At 46.6% G+C, this 16113-nt stretch overlaps 1 protein-coding gene across 2 annotated transcripts; it reads right to left on the bottom strand.

Moving 5' to 3' along the window:
- Positions 1 to 3506: 3506 nt before the first annotated feature.
- Positions 3507 to 15784, bottom strand: inhbaa (inhibin subunit beta Aa). 2 transcript variants are annotated; one of them, XM_029529491.1, is made up of 4 exons: positions 14872 to 15645; positions 14605 to 14835; positions 14523 to 14556; positions 3507 to 6873 (listed from the first exon to the last, which is right to left on the bottom strand). In XM_029529491.1, the coding sequence occupies exons 1-4, from the start codon at positions 15067 to 15069 to the stop codon at positions 6053 to 6055; spliced, it is 1284 nt and encodes a 427-aa protein (XP_029385351.1). In that variant the 5' UTR covers positions 15070 to 15645; the 3' UTR covers positions 3507 to 6052. The 2 variants fall into 2 exon arrangements, with proteins under 2 accessions (XP_029385351.1, XP_029385350.1); XM_029529490.1 differs by adding an exon at positions 15682 to 15784 and having other exon boundaries at positions 14523 to 15337.
- Positions 15785 to 16113: the final 329 nt, after the last annotated feature.

Genomic DNA, 16113 nt, shown 5'->3' with positions numbered 1-16113 from the left:
CGGCCTGTTGTCCTGACAACGGAGGGTTAAATCTGCAGGGAGCAGCGCACAACTTGACTTTGTATTAGTGAGGCTGGAGAGCGGCCGTTCAGAGCCGCATTAAAGCTTCAGCACAAAACAGTGTCGATTCTGGAAACCAAAGAAAAGTTCAGCAGAGTTGAACACGTTTGGGTTTTTCTCCAGCTGATCTGTTTGTATTATCTTTTTGTTCTGCACGTTCAGAACGAATGTGTCACACCGTTTCGAACGCTCGTGCTCTTCAGTATCAAACAAACGTGGTTCCTTCGTGTTTTCTTGTGGAACAGAAACATGCAGCGTCGTCATTTTTAGCGGGAACAGGCAGTGACACACCTGTTGGCCGTCACACTGAGGAGCTCCTCTTCTGTGAGCTGGCTCCTGTGGTGGTTTTCTCAAAGTGTGTCGGGAAAATCCAGTCCGGTCCGGTCCAGGGCGTTATGTTTCTCTGGTGTTTCTCCAACTTTCAGACTGAGTCACTGAAATAAAATTCACCAACCACCAAAACAAACTAAAGCCAACAGTGCTGCTCCTCCAGGGAGCTGGAGGGAAGTCACACTTACATTTTGAAAACAGAGCATGACTGGGAGTCAAACTGCATCCCAGATCAATAAAATCAAACCATCAGAGTGAAGCTGTCTGAGGAGCTAATGGGGTTTGAACTGACATGAAATGTATTCAGCATCGTGGCAGTGTGGCGGCCTCTCCCGTCAGATCCGGAGGGGAAATGACTCCGCTGTCACACCCTGCGTACTGTAAGCTAACCTCGCCGCTCTGCCTTTTCACAGAGCTGCTATCTCGCTGGGAAACGCAGTCATTTGTAATAATTGCTCTCAGTGATTTTATTCCCGTGCAAATCGTCCATGTCTGTAATTTGTCAAGAAAAACTTCCGTATAAAATTACCCAGAGTGCTTTCTTTAGCAGAGCCAGATCTGATCCCTGTCCAGGCCCTGCAGAGGGTTTTACCCCGACTAAACAAAGTTCTGTTGAATCTAAAACAACCTGCAGCTTCACTTTAGTCTCTTGACCTTCAGTGGAAATCAATCAGATATCACAAAGACTGAACGTCCTTCTGAAGCGCTTGAATAAAACATTCATTTTTAGCTGCAGATCGTTACTATTTATTACATTTTTTGGTTAAATGAGATAAATTGCATTCCAAAAAATGTTCAGACTTAGTTTGAATATGACAAAGGCTCTTCAAAGAGCACGTCACCTCCTGAAACAGCAGACCGCAGCAGGGTGTTTCCCCCCTGCTGCGGTCTGCTCACACACCGCCGGCCTTATGACTCGCTCAGCCTGAACTGTGACACGTCCTCCGGATCTTCGCCTTGTCCTCAAGCCAGACGGGACAAAAACCGGGACAAAAACCTCTCCAGGTTGCAGGAAGGTCCTCGCTGGTCTTCGATGAGCGCAGTGTCATCTGAAAGTCATCTCACTGTCTTGTCTCTTTATGATCGGTTCAGTTCAAGCTCTGTGATTGGATGATAGGTGCTCAAATGCATGCTGGGAGTGTCCTTTGTCCCCTTCAGTTGTGTTATCAGAAGATGTGATAACACAACAGAATCTGATACTGTACAGCATCCCATTGGTGCTGCAGAGGTTAAATTGGACCAGGTCCAGGTGAGCAGCTTCAGGTTGACCTTCAGACATCTTGTTCATGTGGCGCCGATATAAACGTCTTCGGGGTGCAGATTTTAGAATCAGTCTCTTCAGATTCAGCTCCCACTGTGTGTGTGTGTGCACTCATGTATGGATGTTTGCATGTCAATTTGAAGTTAAATTATATTGTGTGTTTCTTTTTGCCACGTCCTTGTCTGACATCAGGCGTGTTCATGACAAGACCGAGTCTCCACAAAGCTGGACGGGCAAGAACCCAAACCACACACAAACACACACACACACACACACACACACACACACACACACACGTTTCCTCCCATTTGTCCTCAAAATAACTGAATTTGTCCACAAAAACCTCTGTTACCTCACACACCATGTTTTGCTGCTGTTTGCTGGGATTTCCTGAATTCCACGGTCCCAATTTATCCTGCTTTGTCCAGGTTTGTCCTGCTTTGTCCTGCTTTGTCCAGGTTTGTCCTGCTTTGTTCTGCTTTGTCCAGGTTTGTCCAGGTTTGTCCTGCTTTGTCCTGCTTTGTCCAGGTTTGTCCTGCTTTGTCCTGCTTTGTCCAGGTTTGTCCTGCTTTGTCCTGCTTTGTCCAGGTTTGTCCTGCTTTGTCCTGCTTTGTCCTGCTTTGTCCAGGTTTGTCCTGCTTTGTCCAGGTTTGTCCAGGTTTGTCCTGCTTTGTCCTGCTTTGACCAGGTTTGTCCTGCTCTGTCCTGCTTTGTCCAGGTTTGTCCTGCTTTGTCCTGCTTTGTCCTGCTTTGTCCAGGTTTGTCCTGCTTTGTCCAGGTTTGTCCAGGTTTGTCCTGCTTTGTCCAGGTTTGCCAAAGCAGATGTTAATTGTTCCCATTAATTCGGAGGTGAACAACATGGAGCTGTTAGCGTATTCAACAGATTTAAATAGTCCAGATAGAGAAAGAAGGTTTTTTTTTTTTTTATGTGACTTTTTTTGGACATTTCCTTTTGGTCAGGTGATCTGAAAGTCGGAGCAACAAGATGACACTTTTTACCTTTGTCCAAAAAACTGCAGCAGATTTGAACTTAAGTTTGGATTGATTGTGCAGCTGCTTTTATGGTTGTGTGGCAGTTGGAGGGGGAAAGAAGACGAATGTATAAAAAACAGAAAATCCTTCATGTGGCTCTAAAAGGAGAAAAAACCCACCTGATTAAAACGTGCTGAGGGTCAGTCCAGTGTGCGGGCCAACACTCGGCCGTGTTGCCTTCTGGCAGCTTTAACGCTTAACAGTGCAGAGAAAGGAACCTGCTGTGCTGCAGGTGACCTTTGACCCTTTGCCCCCCGTGTATCACAGCTTTAATAGGGCCTGCATTTTTTCCTCAGCATGAGGAAATGAATTCCTGCTGCGCCTCCTCTTCGCTGAGGTCTCGACCCTGAACGCTCATCCTCAGCGTCACCGTTTTACTGTGAGTCTAACGAGGCTGACTTCATTTCATTATAAGAGTCACCCTGAGCTCAGGACTGTGAGGACCTTTAATCTGCCACGACAGCCACCCAAGTCATTAGTTGAATTTCTGAAATGAGGTGTTTTGGTCGACACTGTAGGAAATGGATTGAGACAGAAATGAGATGAAAGACTCGTTTCCTGTGTGTACATCCTTTTAACTTTAATGGTGAAGCAGAAAACAAAAACAAAAAAATACAGTAAAATAAATAAGATTAGAAAAATGCCACAAGCACATTTTGATTTGTACAACAAAGCAATGCAACTTACTGGAATCTGGATTTCCATATATACAGAATAAAAAATAGACTTTTTATCCTTTGTCCACTTTGTTCAGTGTCAGTATTTTTTCGTCTTGATAGAAAGAACAAAATCTGAACAAATACATTTATTCCTTTTTTCATACTTTTTGCTCCTTTTTTGAGTCTTTTTTTTTCTGCACTGACATTTTTTTGTGTCCATGAATGCATCAGGAGTCTGTCCCACAAAGTCCACTGTCCAAAACATTAACGACAAAGAAGAAAGTAAAGATGTGACTTCATTGAGAAGTTACAGAAACTCTGACACTTTTGGTGAACGAGTCGACAACACTGACAGAAACATGTATGACACAGAAACACTCAGATTTGATTGGACAATGTTTAGTTTTCTTCCCAGAAACAGTAGACAAGACGTGGATTATCTTCTTTTTTTTCTTTTTTTCTGATCCGATAAAATTAAAGAGTAAAGCATCGTGGGAAACAGAGTTCTTAGTGTGCAGAGTGACAAAGTCAGAAACGTCACAACCCAAAGAAATCTGAAAAAAGAAAACTAGTTTAAAACAAAAACTATGAAACATAAATAAAAACATCAGTCAATCTTCGACAACACAAGACAAAACTTTTTTTCTTCTTCAGTGATTTTTTTCCACAAAACGGACATCATGTTGATCTGCTTGTTTGTTTGTTTTCTCGAACGATTTTGTTTCTCACACAAAAAAGATACAAAGTCGACTCTTTGGTGTCTAACAGAAAACTAAAACTAAAACTGGATGATTTTAGTCTCTTCGTCTGAAACATTTTTATTGACTCAAACGATTTATTCACAAGCTGATGAAAATGTTTTAAATGGCTCATCTTCAAAACTGTGAGCTGATTAGAACCATCAGCTGTTTTAATGATCAGAACAGTTTAGCTGATTGAAGCTTCTCAAATGTGATAATTCGATGAAGACGAACATCTGCAGGTTATATTGGGATTGAGTGAGATTTTGGAAGGAAGTCCACTGAGGCCGCAAAAATCTCTGTTAGCGAATGCTAACGCTAACAGCTGACTGTGAGCGTCCACCACAGACGAAGACATGAACTTTAAAGGTCTATCTGGTGATTTTAGTCAGTCTCCTTCTGGTTTTTGGAGATTAGCAGTTAGCTGTTGGCTAGAATATTTAGGTTAGCATTAAAAGCATGGCCGCTGAGGACTCATGGGAGTTTTAGATCCATTGATCCATTGTCAGATTGGCAATTTCGATCATGAGCCTGAGCTACATTTTTCTTTTATTTTTTTAAGTGCCGTTTGTTGCCACGTTAATGGAGAAGTCCTCGTAGCGTTGGACTGGACAGACGGGAACATCCTGACATGTTGTGATGATCTCTGGGTCTCAGCAGATTAATACTGTTTTCATCTTCTACCAGATCTAAACATTTAGCTTAAAAATTGCTAGCATTTGGTGCGAACTGACGGTTAGCGTCGCTACATTTCACCATTGTATTAGCTGCTGATTGGTCCAATCAGAACTCTCCACAGCTGAAGTGTCTCCTAATACAGGTTTTCTGGTCCAGACTTTTAAACTCAATCTGTCCAACTTTTATTTTTTGGAACAATAAATGAATTTAACCGATGGGAAGTTATTTCAAGGACTTTTGAGTGCGTTAGTAATTGTAACCCTGCCCAGGGCCTCCAGGCTTTGTGATTAGCTTGATTGACAGGTGAATCGACTGACTTTGGACCTGCGAGGAGACATTCAGAAACCTGCAGGTGACACTTTCTGTGACTGTGAGCCCAGAGCAACACATCAGCAGGGAATCGAACCTGTGAGCCTTTGACACCTGTGAACCGGGCCCCCCCTGAACAGGAAGCTCTGGTCTGTTCCGGATCGTTCCGGTCTGCGGCTAACCCAAACACAAGTGTCGCTATAGTGCAAAACACGAAAACGTTTGAAACGCTTCGTTTAGAAAAAAAAACCAAAACAAACGTAACACAAATGCAGCCAAACAAAATATTATTAATAACAATAACAATAATAATATTAATATACTTACTGACAATGATAATTATAACAACACAATGGTAACCATGGCAACATAAAGAAGTGTTTGGTTCCAGCAGCTGGGCCAACTTGTTTCTTTCAAGTATCTCTCAACACACAAACACACAAATGTTCACACGCGAGTGGACAAAAACACAACCACACACACACAAATTTATACTTAAAAAAAAAACAACAAAAATACAAAAGAGTCTTCTTCCTTGTACATTTTGAAAAGTAAACAAAACAAGTAAAGTACAATAAGATCATAATACGTGAAACAAGTTGCATAGTTTGAGATTTTTTTCTGTTTTAGTTTTTCAGGCACCTCGTCTTTCCGAGGTCGGACTGGTCGAGTGGTGCTTGAACGTCTCAGCCACATAAATAAGCCTCGCTCCCCCCGTTTGTAACAAAAATATATTAGATATTCTTTTTTCTATCTTTTTTCTTTTTTTCTGAAAGTGCCGTTGAGACTCTCTCTGAGTTCTGAACGAGGCTGGAGAGGAGGTTTTATCCCAGAGAGCGTCCTGGTGGAGGAGATGGAGCAGAGAAAGGTGATGGCTGATCTTCTCATCGGTCTCACTTCCCTCCGTCTCCTCCCCGTGTCTCTCTGGGATCAAAGGTCCTCCTCCTCTCCGGTCCTCTCCGGTCCAGTCTGGGTTTTCCTGCCTACGAGCAGCCGCACTCCTCCACAATCATGTTCTGGATGTCCTTCTTGATGATCTTCTGCTCCTCGTTGTAGTAGAGCATGGACATGGCTCGTAGCCGGGTGGGCACGCAGCACGACCTCAGGTTCTGGAAGGGGCTGTAGCCCCTCATGCGGTAGTGGCTGATGACGGTGGAGTGGAACGACAGTGTGGACCCGGTGATGCTCGCCACGTGGGAGGGGCACTCGCCCTCGCAGTAGTTGGCATGGTAACCGGGCGGCGCGATTATCCAGTCGTTCCAACCGATGTCTTTGAAGTTTACATAGAACTGCCGCTTGCAGCAGACACGCACTTTCCCGTCGCACTCGAGGCCTCGCTTCTTGCGCCGCCGCGAGTCGCTGCTGTCCCCTTGTCGGACCACAGCCATGAGGAAGGGCCGGTGGGATTGTTCCCGCTGGTTGGTGCGTTGTGACGTCTCTGAGCCGCCGGAGACCAGGATGAGCGTGGCGCTGGCGTCGGCGCAGAGCGGGCAGGACACCCTGAGGCTCAATGTCGTGCTCTCAGTGCTCTCCAGCAGCGCCTGCACCGCCGCCGACACCGGGAAGGTGTGCCAGCCGCTGCGACGGGTGTCCACCGCCTTCTCTGCTAGGAGGAGTTCGTCCTGTGACTGAGTCGGCCGTCCGTGTGGGGGCCGGCGCTGCTGGAAGAGGTGGATGGTGACTTTGGCTCGGCTGCGGTTGGTTTTGGCCAGACGGAGAAAGAGCCAGACATTGGCCTGCTCCACCAGAGAGAGGTCGCCGCCATCTTTAGAGAGGACGAAGTTCACCACGCCCGGAGAGTCACCTGACACACACAGACACACACAAGGTTAGGACAAAGCAGCAGGTAACCACGGCCAACTGCACAAACACAAACACCTCACAGTTGAATTATGGGTAAGACTTTGTGGCCCTGTGTTCTGTCTGTCAGGCAACACAGATTGAAGTTGTCGGTTGGATTTGTGGACTGATGTTACACACGCAAACACACAGAGCTGTATTTTACATTTCCTAGAAACCTGCAGGCAGCTAATGAGCAGTTACATCCACCAGTGTTACATAAGATCTTTGAATCACCTTTCCCTCTCTCTCTCTAATGTCTCTCACTTGTGGGTGTCCATACAGAAAATCAAAGTCACGATTTGAGGGTTTATGAATGTCAGCAGCAGTGATGCTCTTCTTAAGCTCTGTGTGTGTGTGTGTGTGTGGAGGCAGTTGGCACTTTAGCGAGTCCATTAACGACATTTAAGTGACGATTCGGAGGCGATTATCTCACTTATATCATCACCACTTCAGAAAGATTAAAAAATAAAAGGCCCGTCCATTCATTGTTCCTCTGAGTGATGTAGAGGCAGCCACAGACAGAAGAACAACTCTTCCTGTCTGACTCAATAATGAACTGAAGGGAAACTTAAAGTTTCAAAGTGAAGCTTTAAGTTGTGATTGGCATCTTCAGGAGGAACCAATGAGTTAAGAGACGTACCAATGCTGAACCAGAACAACCAAAGACGGTTGGGTTGTTCCAGAGCTGATTTGAAGTTTCTGTCTCGCAGAAGCTAACGAGGAGTCAGGTGACCTGACCGATGCAAACATTCAGACATCATCTATGTGATGGGATGAGCAGGTCCAGAGGGAAGAACGCTGCGGTTCTGAAGTGCCGTCACAGTCAGGAAACCGTAATGACACGTTAGCTCGGAGCAGCAGCTGTGCAGCTGGTTATTACGGCTGTAATGACAGACAAGCTGCTGCGTTCGTATGATTTACAGTCACACACTCGCTGCGGAGCTGCGTCATGCACAGAAATGGCCATTAACTGGTTGCACCGGCACAGTGTCAGGACAGCGAACGCATCGTCAGCAAGTTTCACCAGACATTCTTTTCTGCTTTTTGTAAAGCAACAACCTGCTTGTATCAACTGTTGTCCTGTTTCACGACAGCCGAGATAAAACGAGGACTGTGTGAAAAGCTGCAGCTCCCATCAGCTGTTTGGGCCTCATCGAACCAGGACATCTAAAACCAACTGCAGGTTTTAGAAACACATCCGAATAAATGATCCAGACTGACAGTGAACATACTTTTTGTATATCCAAAGTCTCTGGATCAGTCTGTACTTCTGAGTTTATTGTGTTGACAGAATAAAGACAGTCAGATATTTAGAGCTGATTTTTCATCATTACTGAGCAGAACTCCTGATCAGATAAAGACAGAAACAACCCAAACACATGAGAGAAACTTTTCTTTGGAGAAGAAGGAAACATTCAGTGTGTTTGTAGTTATTCTGGTTTTCTGATTCCAGAGAAAAGAGTCTGAACTGAGCTGACAGAATCAGATGACTCTGAATATGAGGAGAGTTTTAGAAATGGAAAACATGGAAGACTGAATGTGGCTCTGAAAGAGTGAGTTTGTAGCTTCAAAATGAAATCTGTTAAGCTCTTCATTAGTGGAATAATGTTGCTGCGTGGAGCTGGATTTGTGCAGAATGATGGGATCATCTTCATCATCCTCATCATCATCCACACAGAGAAGCAGATATTCTGTTTTTAGTGTGTTGACAGATTCCTATAAAATTGAAGAAAACTAAGTGGAGTTTGGTGGAACTCTGATCTTTTTTACTTTTTCCTGCTGACGTTTGCTGCCCAAGATATCTGGTTTCCCTCCGGTGGAATGAACGGGCCCAAACAGGAACAGACCTGCTCGTGTTCAGGTCGTGGCACTTTGATTTGGAGGAAGCTCTGATGTCGCTGTGAGGTTTGGTCGATGTGTTAAACCCTAAACAGAGCAGGTGAGAAACCAGAAGTTCCCGCAGCTCATTTCCACTCAGAGACAGCGAGCGTCTGTTTCCTGGAGTTGGTCCGACTTCTGAAAGTCCTCCGCTCACAGCTCATCCCTCTCCTCTAATCCCTCCATTTACTGAGGACCCAGCTTTACAAACTCATGTCTCAACAACTCATAAAACCTGATTTCTGGCCTGCGCCTGCCCACACACACACACACACACACACACACAATGTCATGCAGTGTCTCTGTTTGGACGGAGCAGTGAAACACACACTCTGCAGCAGAAATCTGTTTTCCTGTTACCTTCTCCCAGTTTTTCATCTGATTGAAAAACAACAGAACAAAACAAAAGCTTGTTTCGACGTTTAAAGACCCAACTTCTATCAGTGAGTGTCCACCAAACCAAAACCAGTCAAGACCTGTAAATACGCTCAGACAGTCGTTTGGACTGTTTGGAAGGTCTGGGTGACCATGTGACATCAGCAACAACCTAACCTTAACCTTCTCCCATGAGCCTCTGGGGCTTTTTAGATTTATCAGACGGTGTCTCTGTGAGCAGCTGATGAAGCTGAGCAAGAGATGAGACAAACACTTGGCGCCATGCTGTTAAAGGGGCTGATTACATCTGATTAAATCCTCCATAATACCCCTGAGACACACACACTACAGTGAAATAAACATTTTTTAGCATTTACATTCATCAAAATGGCCTCAATATCCCATAATGCACTGCTATCCACCTTAAACTGACCACAGGTAATGAACATAACTTTTTCTTCCATTTGACAGGCAAACCTGAAGGCATCATTTGATGAAGATCAGCATCGTTGTGTCGAGGAGGCGGAGCCTGAACTGTGAGTGTTGACGCTGTCGACACAGGCAGGGACTGTGTGTGTTTGTACAGATGGGTAAAGTGTGTCTGTGTGTGTATGTGTGTTAGTCATTGTCCTTCATAATCCCTTCCTGAATGATGAGTTGTATTTAAGCAGCAGGACAAACCTGTGTGAGAAAGAAGCTTTGTGCGTGTGTGTGTGTGTGTTGCAGCTTCTTGCTCACATTGTTTTGTTCCGGACTTTCTGCTCAGTTCAAAAAGGCAGATTTAAACAGCAGCTGTTTCTTCTCCTCTGTTGTTGCTCCCACACTCAGAGTGGGGGGGCCTGTAGGTACAGTCGTATCGGACAGATATGACAGATCACGCTGGAGGACTTCCTGTCTGCCTAATAGGAGCTGCGTCTCCTCCCTGTCAGGTTTACATTAGAGGGATCTGAGTCTTTGTGCCCCCCCTGCCCCAGAAGACCTTCTCACATCGCCCCATGTTCTTGAGCTGAAAGGTCGAAGGCCATTCCCCCGCTACATCACCAGCCCAGAAAAAGGTCAAAGGTCAGAGACAGACACTGTCCGGTTGGATCTGAATCTGTGAAGTGTCGACTGTTTAACATTAACGGGATCACAGTCAGAACTCAGTTTACATTAGGACCACACACACAGCAATGGGTCCTCCGGTTACTCTCCTGCAGTTTCTCCTCTAAAGGAACACACTTTTTTTGTTCCAGCTTTGATCCAGTTTGGACCAACAGAACCAGTTCATCACAGACTGGCTCTGACAGAGCTGCTTTGGTGTGACATCACAAAGCTCCTTTAAAACTCCTTCAGGGGAAATGGACATGAAATAAACTGATTTATATGTAATGTAACGAAAAATATCAAAAAATCTAAATGACATTCTTGAGGAAGAGGAGTGGGACTTGAAGGATCTTTTCATTAAAAGAGTTAACTGATGAGGTCACATGACTCCCCTCAGCTCTAAAGATGGCGGCCTTAGCGCTGTGTGACCAATGAGGGTGTTGACAGAGTGAAGGTGTCGCAGGACAGAAATCTACTTCAGATCCCCGGAGTCGACACCCTGCTCAGCCTTATTGGCACCACATGTGAGTCAGCAGGGTTGTGTTAGTAAACACACACACACACACACTGAGCAGCTCTACATGGGTAGCTAAATCTGTGTAAAGCTGTTAAACTACCAGTAAACAAAAAGGAGGCTTTAAGGCGGCGGCGTCTTGACAAGAGGAATGTCCTGAATGCCAAACTTGCTGATGATCAGCTGGAGGAGGGAGAGTCGTCCAGACTCACACAAACACTTATTTCAAAGAAAATATCAATCCAGCATCTGACAACTTTTAGTCTCCGTCAGTTTTTATATTTGGGTGGATCAAAGCAAACAGACAGCAGGAAATAAAGTGAAAATATGAGGAGGACGTTATGTTTCTAACTCCACCCGACATGGCGGGGGCGTGTCCCATGAGGTCACTGTTGCCTGTACTGTTATATTTTTGTCATTATGCTGAACTGAATCATGGAAACTCATAACGTTTAGAGCTGCAGCGATCGAACAGTCTTCTTCGTTATTTTTGTCCTTATACAGTCAAAAAGGGAATCATCTGTCTGAAGACGCACTCAGAAACGGAGCCGTCAGGACTTCAGGCCCTTTGTGATGTCACCACAGAGCAGGCCCTGCCCATCGGAAAAACGCTGAATGCACTTCAGTGTACCTCTAAACAAAGTTGGGCATCAACACACGTTTGTGTCATTAATAGTTTATATATTTTCCGTACTGTGTGTTTTCACTCTGTGCACATTCTGCGGTATTTTTATTGCCACTGCCAGCAACTTTCCCTTGAAGGCACAATAAAGGCACATGAAATGAAGTGAAACTGGTGGAAAATGAGGCGAGCAGTTAGTTTCTGGTTTGGAGCGTTCGGGCTGTCAGTTTGTGTTGTTGTCACGTGCTCTGGCTGCTCTTCCCAACTAAAACCCCACTGTGAAGTTCTCCTGACTTCAGTTTCAGACATGAAGACAATAACAATAAGGAGGCAGAGTGTGGGAAAGAGCGTTTGGATCAGTCTTCAAACAGGTTCTCAACTCCAGCTGACAGCCGACATGTTTTTATTGTCCTCACAAAGTGATTTCATGGCATGTTTCTCTTTTTCAGTCCATGTCCATAAAACGTGATTTCTCTCTCGGGACGACGAGGTTTTGAGCTAATTTGAAGTTGAAGCGTTGGCGTCGGACTCTCGGTGTCTGGGTTCCCAGGCTGCTTTATTTAGAATCACAGAGCAGATAAGAAATCAACCAATCTGACAGTCCAGTGTTCCCAAAAACACTCTGCTGCCCTCACTGACCGGCTCGTCCCCGTGAACATCAGCTGCTCCTGTCTCATTGTGATGATGCAGAACGTCGGGATTGTTACTATGGGAAAACCAAACCGAACCAAAAGCTCTCTTCCTCTTTCTTGTTTATCTCTGCAGGAAAGCTCTTATCAGCCCCGTTAGAATAACGACTTCCTGTTAATGTCCCAGCACATTAAGATTAAACAATTAGCGTTGTCTCACACTGAAGCCTCCCAGGACAACCAGTCTGTGACCACCACGCTGACTGCAGCCGCCCTGTGTGACTAAAACGAGCCGTTTGTTCGAAGCGGTCTGGATTTAGTGAGGCCTTCCTGTCCTGTCTGATTGGTTGTTGTGTTTTCAGATGAGAAACTTAACCCTGAAGACAAAGGTCAACTTTTGTTTGAGGGTGTGGCCTACTTTGTTGTGACATCACAATAAAGATATTTTGGTACTTTCACAGTTTTAACATCGAAAAGATTTATAATCAAATACATTTAAAAATTAATATCATGCTTTATTCCAGACTGAGAACAGAAACGTTTATTGAAGAGGAGGAGGGACATTTTCCCATAGACTTCAACACAACCAGTGGAGTCTCCGCCTGATTTGTAATCGTTTCTGGGTGCGGCGTCTGCTCCGGTTCTCGGCGGCCCGTTTGTGTGTTTGTGCTCGGCAGGTCTGGACACAAGCTGTGGTTGTTTACTATCAGTGACTCATCTGCCCAGACAGAGAGCGTCTTTGGCTCCCGGTCACACATCAAAGCTGAGCCAAAACCACGTGGACGGACGGCCGGGGGACTCACACCGGCGACGTTGACAACAGAAAGGATGGACGGAGAGGAGGCGAGAAAAAGGAGAGAAGAAGAGGAGTACGATGAAAAGAGTAGACGAAGGAGAAAAGAAAACGGGAAACATGATAATTGTGGTTTATTTTTATTTCAGACGGACGAGTTTGTCTCTCTTTGTCTTTTTTCCTCTCTGTTGTCAGAGGTCAGTGAAGCCCACCGACCCCCCAACCCCCCAACCTGAGCTCATCCAATGAGTTGCGGGTTTGAATCCCCAGACGGAGTGGCCACCAGAATAGATCCAACAATGAGCGGTTTATTCTGCCTGAAGGGGGATGGAGCCTCAGATGAAAGTGGATTGTGGAATGTCGCTAATGATGTGTTCAATTAAGTTCAATTAGCCTAATTGTCCTCTGTGTGGGGGGGACAAATGGGGACGGAGGACAGGAATTTCAGCAGGACACCCTGATGGACGGAAAGAAAAGAGAGACAGTTGGATATTGTGTCCGAGCTGCGAAACTGAGGTCGACACTTCATTCCTCCGACTCGCCTTCTCTGTCGCCCATAATAATTACTGAGGTCCCTGAACGCATCACTTACTCCCAACAAAGACCAGGACCGAAGGATTCCCACAAAGGACTATCCTCTCCAGTCCAGTGCTGGTCTGGAACCTGATCCTGAATCTGATCCTAAACCTAAGGTAGAGGCAGAATGGCCTTCTGGGTAACAGGATCTACCAGGTGGAGCAGGTGAAGCAGCATAAAGGAACCTGAGAGGCAAAACTCGGGGTAATAAATCTCCATAGACCAGAGTCCAGACCGGAGCTGAAGAGCCTGAATGGGATTTACAGGTGCTGCCGAGTCCACAAGGCTCGATCCTAATGACCTGTTCCTGCTTCTAGTGGCCAGCAGCCAATCAGAGGTCTTGTTTCAGGTTTGACATCACAGCTTGACGAGGATCCGCTCACGTGGACCTGAAGAGAAACTCCTTAAAGATCGGCGTTTCCCTCCCAGTTCGTAAAGACCTTTACCATCTGCTGCTCCAGACTCTCGCCTACAGGAAGTCGTAGGGAGCAGTCAGAGCCCCGCCCCCTCGCCCTGACTGACAGGTGAGCTCCTGGGGGGGGCCGCTAAGGCACAAAGGGGTTAAGGCTCTTTTTAAGGGTTTTTAGAAGGATTAAAACGACCATGGACGAGACTAAAGAGGTACAGGTTCCCTCAATGGACCAGGACCAGGACAAGGACTTTAATCTGGACCTCAAGCAGCAGTGTTTTTCAGACATGACAACACAAAACCTTGTGAGCATATGCTCCTAACCGGGCAGCGACCTGCTGGGGTCAAAGGTGACGGCTGACACCATCGTACGTCCCTCTCTCTCTCTGACTTGCTCTTTGTCGCTACCGTCTGTCAGAAAAACGTTCCAACACTCTCACACACACAAACACACACTCAAGAACGCGCACAGAGAGGCGGTGACACGCAAATCTCCCCTGACTTTAAGTAGATAATGAGGTATTCTTTGAAAACAGCAGGAGGCGATTACAGAGGTGTTTGTGTGTGTGTGTCTTTGAGTGTGTGCATGAGTGTGTGTCTGACAGGCTCAGCTGAGTGAGCACACAGGTGGAATTAAACAGGTGGACAAAGTGATCACACACACACACACACACACAGGTCGTCGTGGTTACCATCCACACGTCTGATACTGAACTCGTCTTTACTCACCAGCCTCGGCGAAGGTGATAATCTCCGTAGTCTCCTGTACATCGCCGCCATCTCCCAACTGAGACGCCGCCGCCGCTGTCACTGCTCCTCCCCCTCCTCCTCCCCGGCCTCCCCGCCCTCGTGCCTCCTCCTCCCCCTCGATCTGCACGCTGCCGTCCTCCGCCACTCGCCCCACGTGGAGCTTACGCAGGGCGTTGAGCAGAGCAGCCCGTGGCACGGGCCGGGTGATGTTGGGCCGAGCCTGCAGATGCAGCATGTTGAGGATGTGCCTCTTCACCGCCTCCACCACGTCCTGCTGTGCTGCCTCCTCCTCCTCCCGCTCATGTCCCGCCACGTCATCCACTGCCACGGTGCCCCCTTCGTTTCTCCTGATCCTGGCCAGGGCGCAGGAAGGGCAGTGGGAGCCGGGGCCGAGGTCGGCCAGAGGCTGCTGATGAGGATGGACCATCAGGGAGAGCGGCTGGCGCTCAGACGCCGGCTCTGAGGATGTGCTGCAGCTCCGGACCAGGATCAGGATGGTCCAGCTGAGCACAGCAAAGACAGACATGACGGCAGGAGACGCCTGATTGGCTGCCAGGCAGGATTTGGTGATGCTGCCGGATGCAGATTCACAGATGGAGCCGGAAAAGATGAAGAAAAGTTGAGTTTTGGCCAAAAGTGTGAGGACGCAAAATCAGCCCTGGATGAAGAAAGAAAAGTCTTCCTCTCCTTCTCTCCTTCCTTCCTCCCTTCCTTTCCTCCTTTGCTCTCTGTCTTTGTCTCTCCTCTCGTTCTCTCGAAGTTCTCAGAGAAGTTCAGCTCAGCTCACAGTCCACCTGCGAAAACGGAGGGAAAAAAAGCTGTAAAGAATCGAGAAAAAAAACACAACGCCGAGAGAGAAAATGAGTAATCCTTATCTTTTTGTCAGGGACAGATGGCTGGAAAATGTGGAGGCGTCACAAGAAAGAAAGAAAGAAAAAGGAAAAAAAAAACAAGAAGAAGAAGAAAAAAGTCTGATGTGATGAATGGATGATGAAAAAGGAAAAACTGAGTGCAGGAGGATCCTCGTTCTCGGGGTGAAGTCTGCAGTGTGTGTTCAGTGTGTGTGTGTGTGTGTGTTAGAGAGGCAGTTTGACTAAGTTATCCCAGACGAAGGGAGTTCCTCTCTCGCTCTCTTTACCTCTTTTCCTCTCTCTCTCCCTCTGTGTTGAATGCATTCCCTCGCTCACCAGTTGAATGGTTTTACCGGAGTGGGCTGGACTCTCTCTCTCTCCTCGCTCTCGTCTTTCTTTCCCTCCCTCTGCTTCTCTCTCCTCTCTCTCGCCCTGGCAGCTTCCTCCCATAATTATACCACCCTCCCTCCATCCCTCTCTCTCTCTTCCACTCCAGTCTCCTCCCATCTCGCTCCATGACTCATAGCACTTCCAACTTTTACCTTCACCCTCCTCCCTCCTTCTCTCTCTGTCTTTATTTATTCCTCCCTTCCCTGTTAGGCTGTTAATGGAGCAGAGCTGGGATTCCTTCTCCCCCTCCCCCCTCCCTCCTCCCCTGGGGGGGTGAAGTTACGTGTTGACGGGTGAATCTTGAATCCTGGATGACTTGGTCTCCTCGG

Source organism: Echeneis naucrates, chromosome 20 (assembly GCF_900963305.1).
Source record: "Echeneis naucrates chromosome 20, fEcheNa1.1, whole genome shotgun sequence".
NCBI classification, from domain to species: Eukaryota; Metazoa; Chordata; class Actinopteri; order Carangiformes; family Echeneidae; genus Echeneis; species Echeneis naucrates.
The sequence above is the reverse complement of the archived record's forward strand: the minus strand, read 5'-3'. Positions and strand labels throughout refer to the sequence as shown.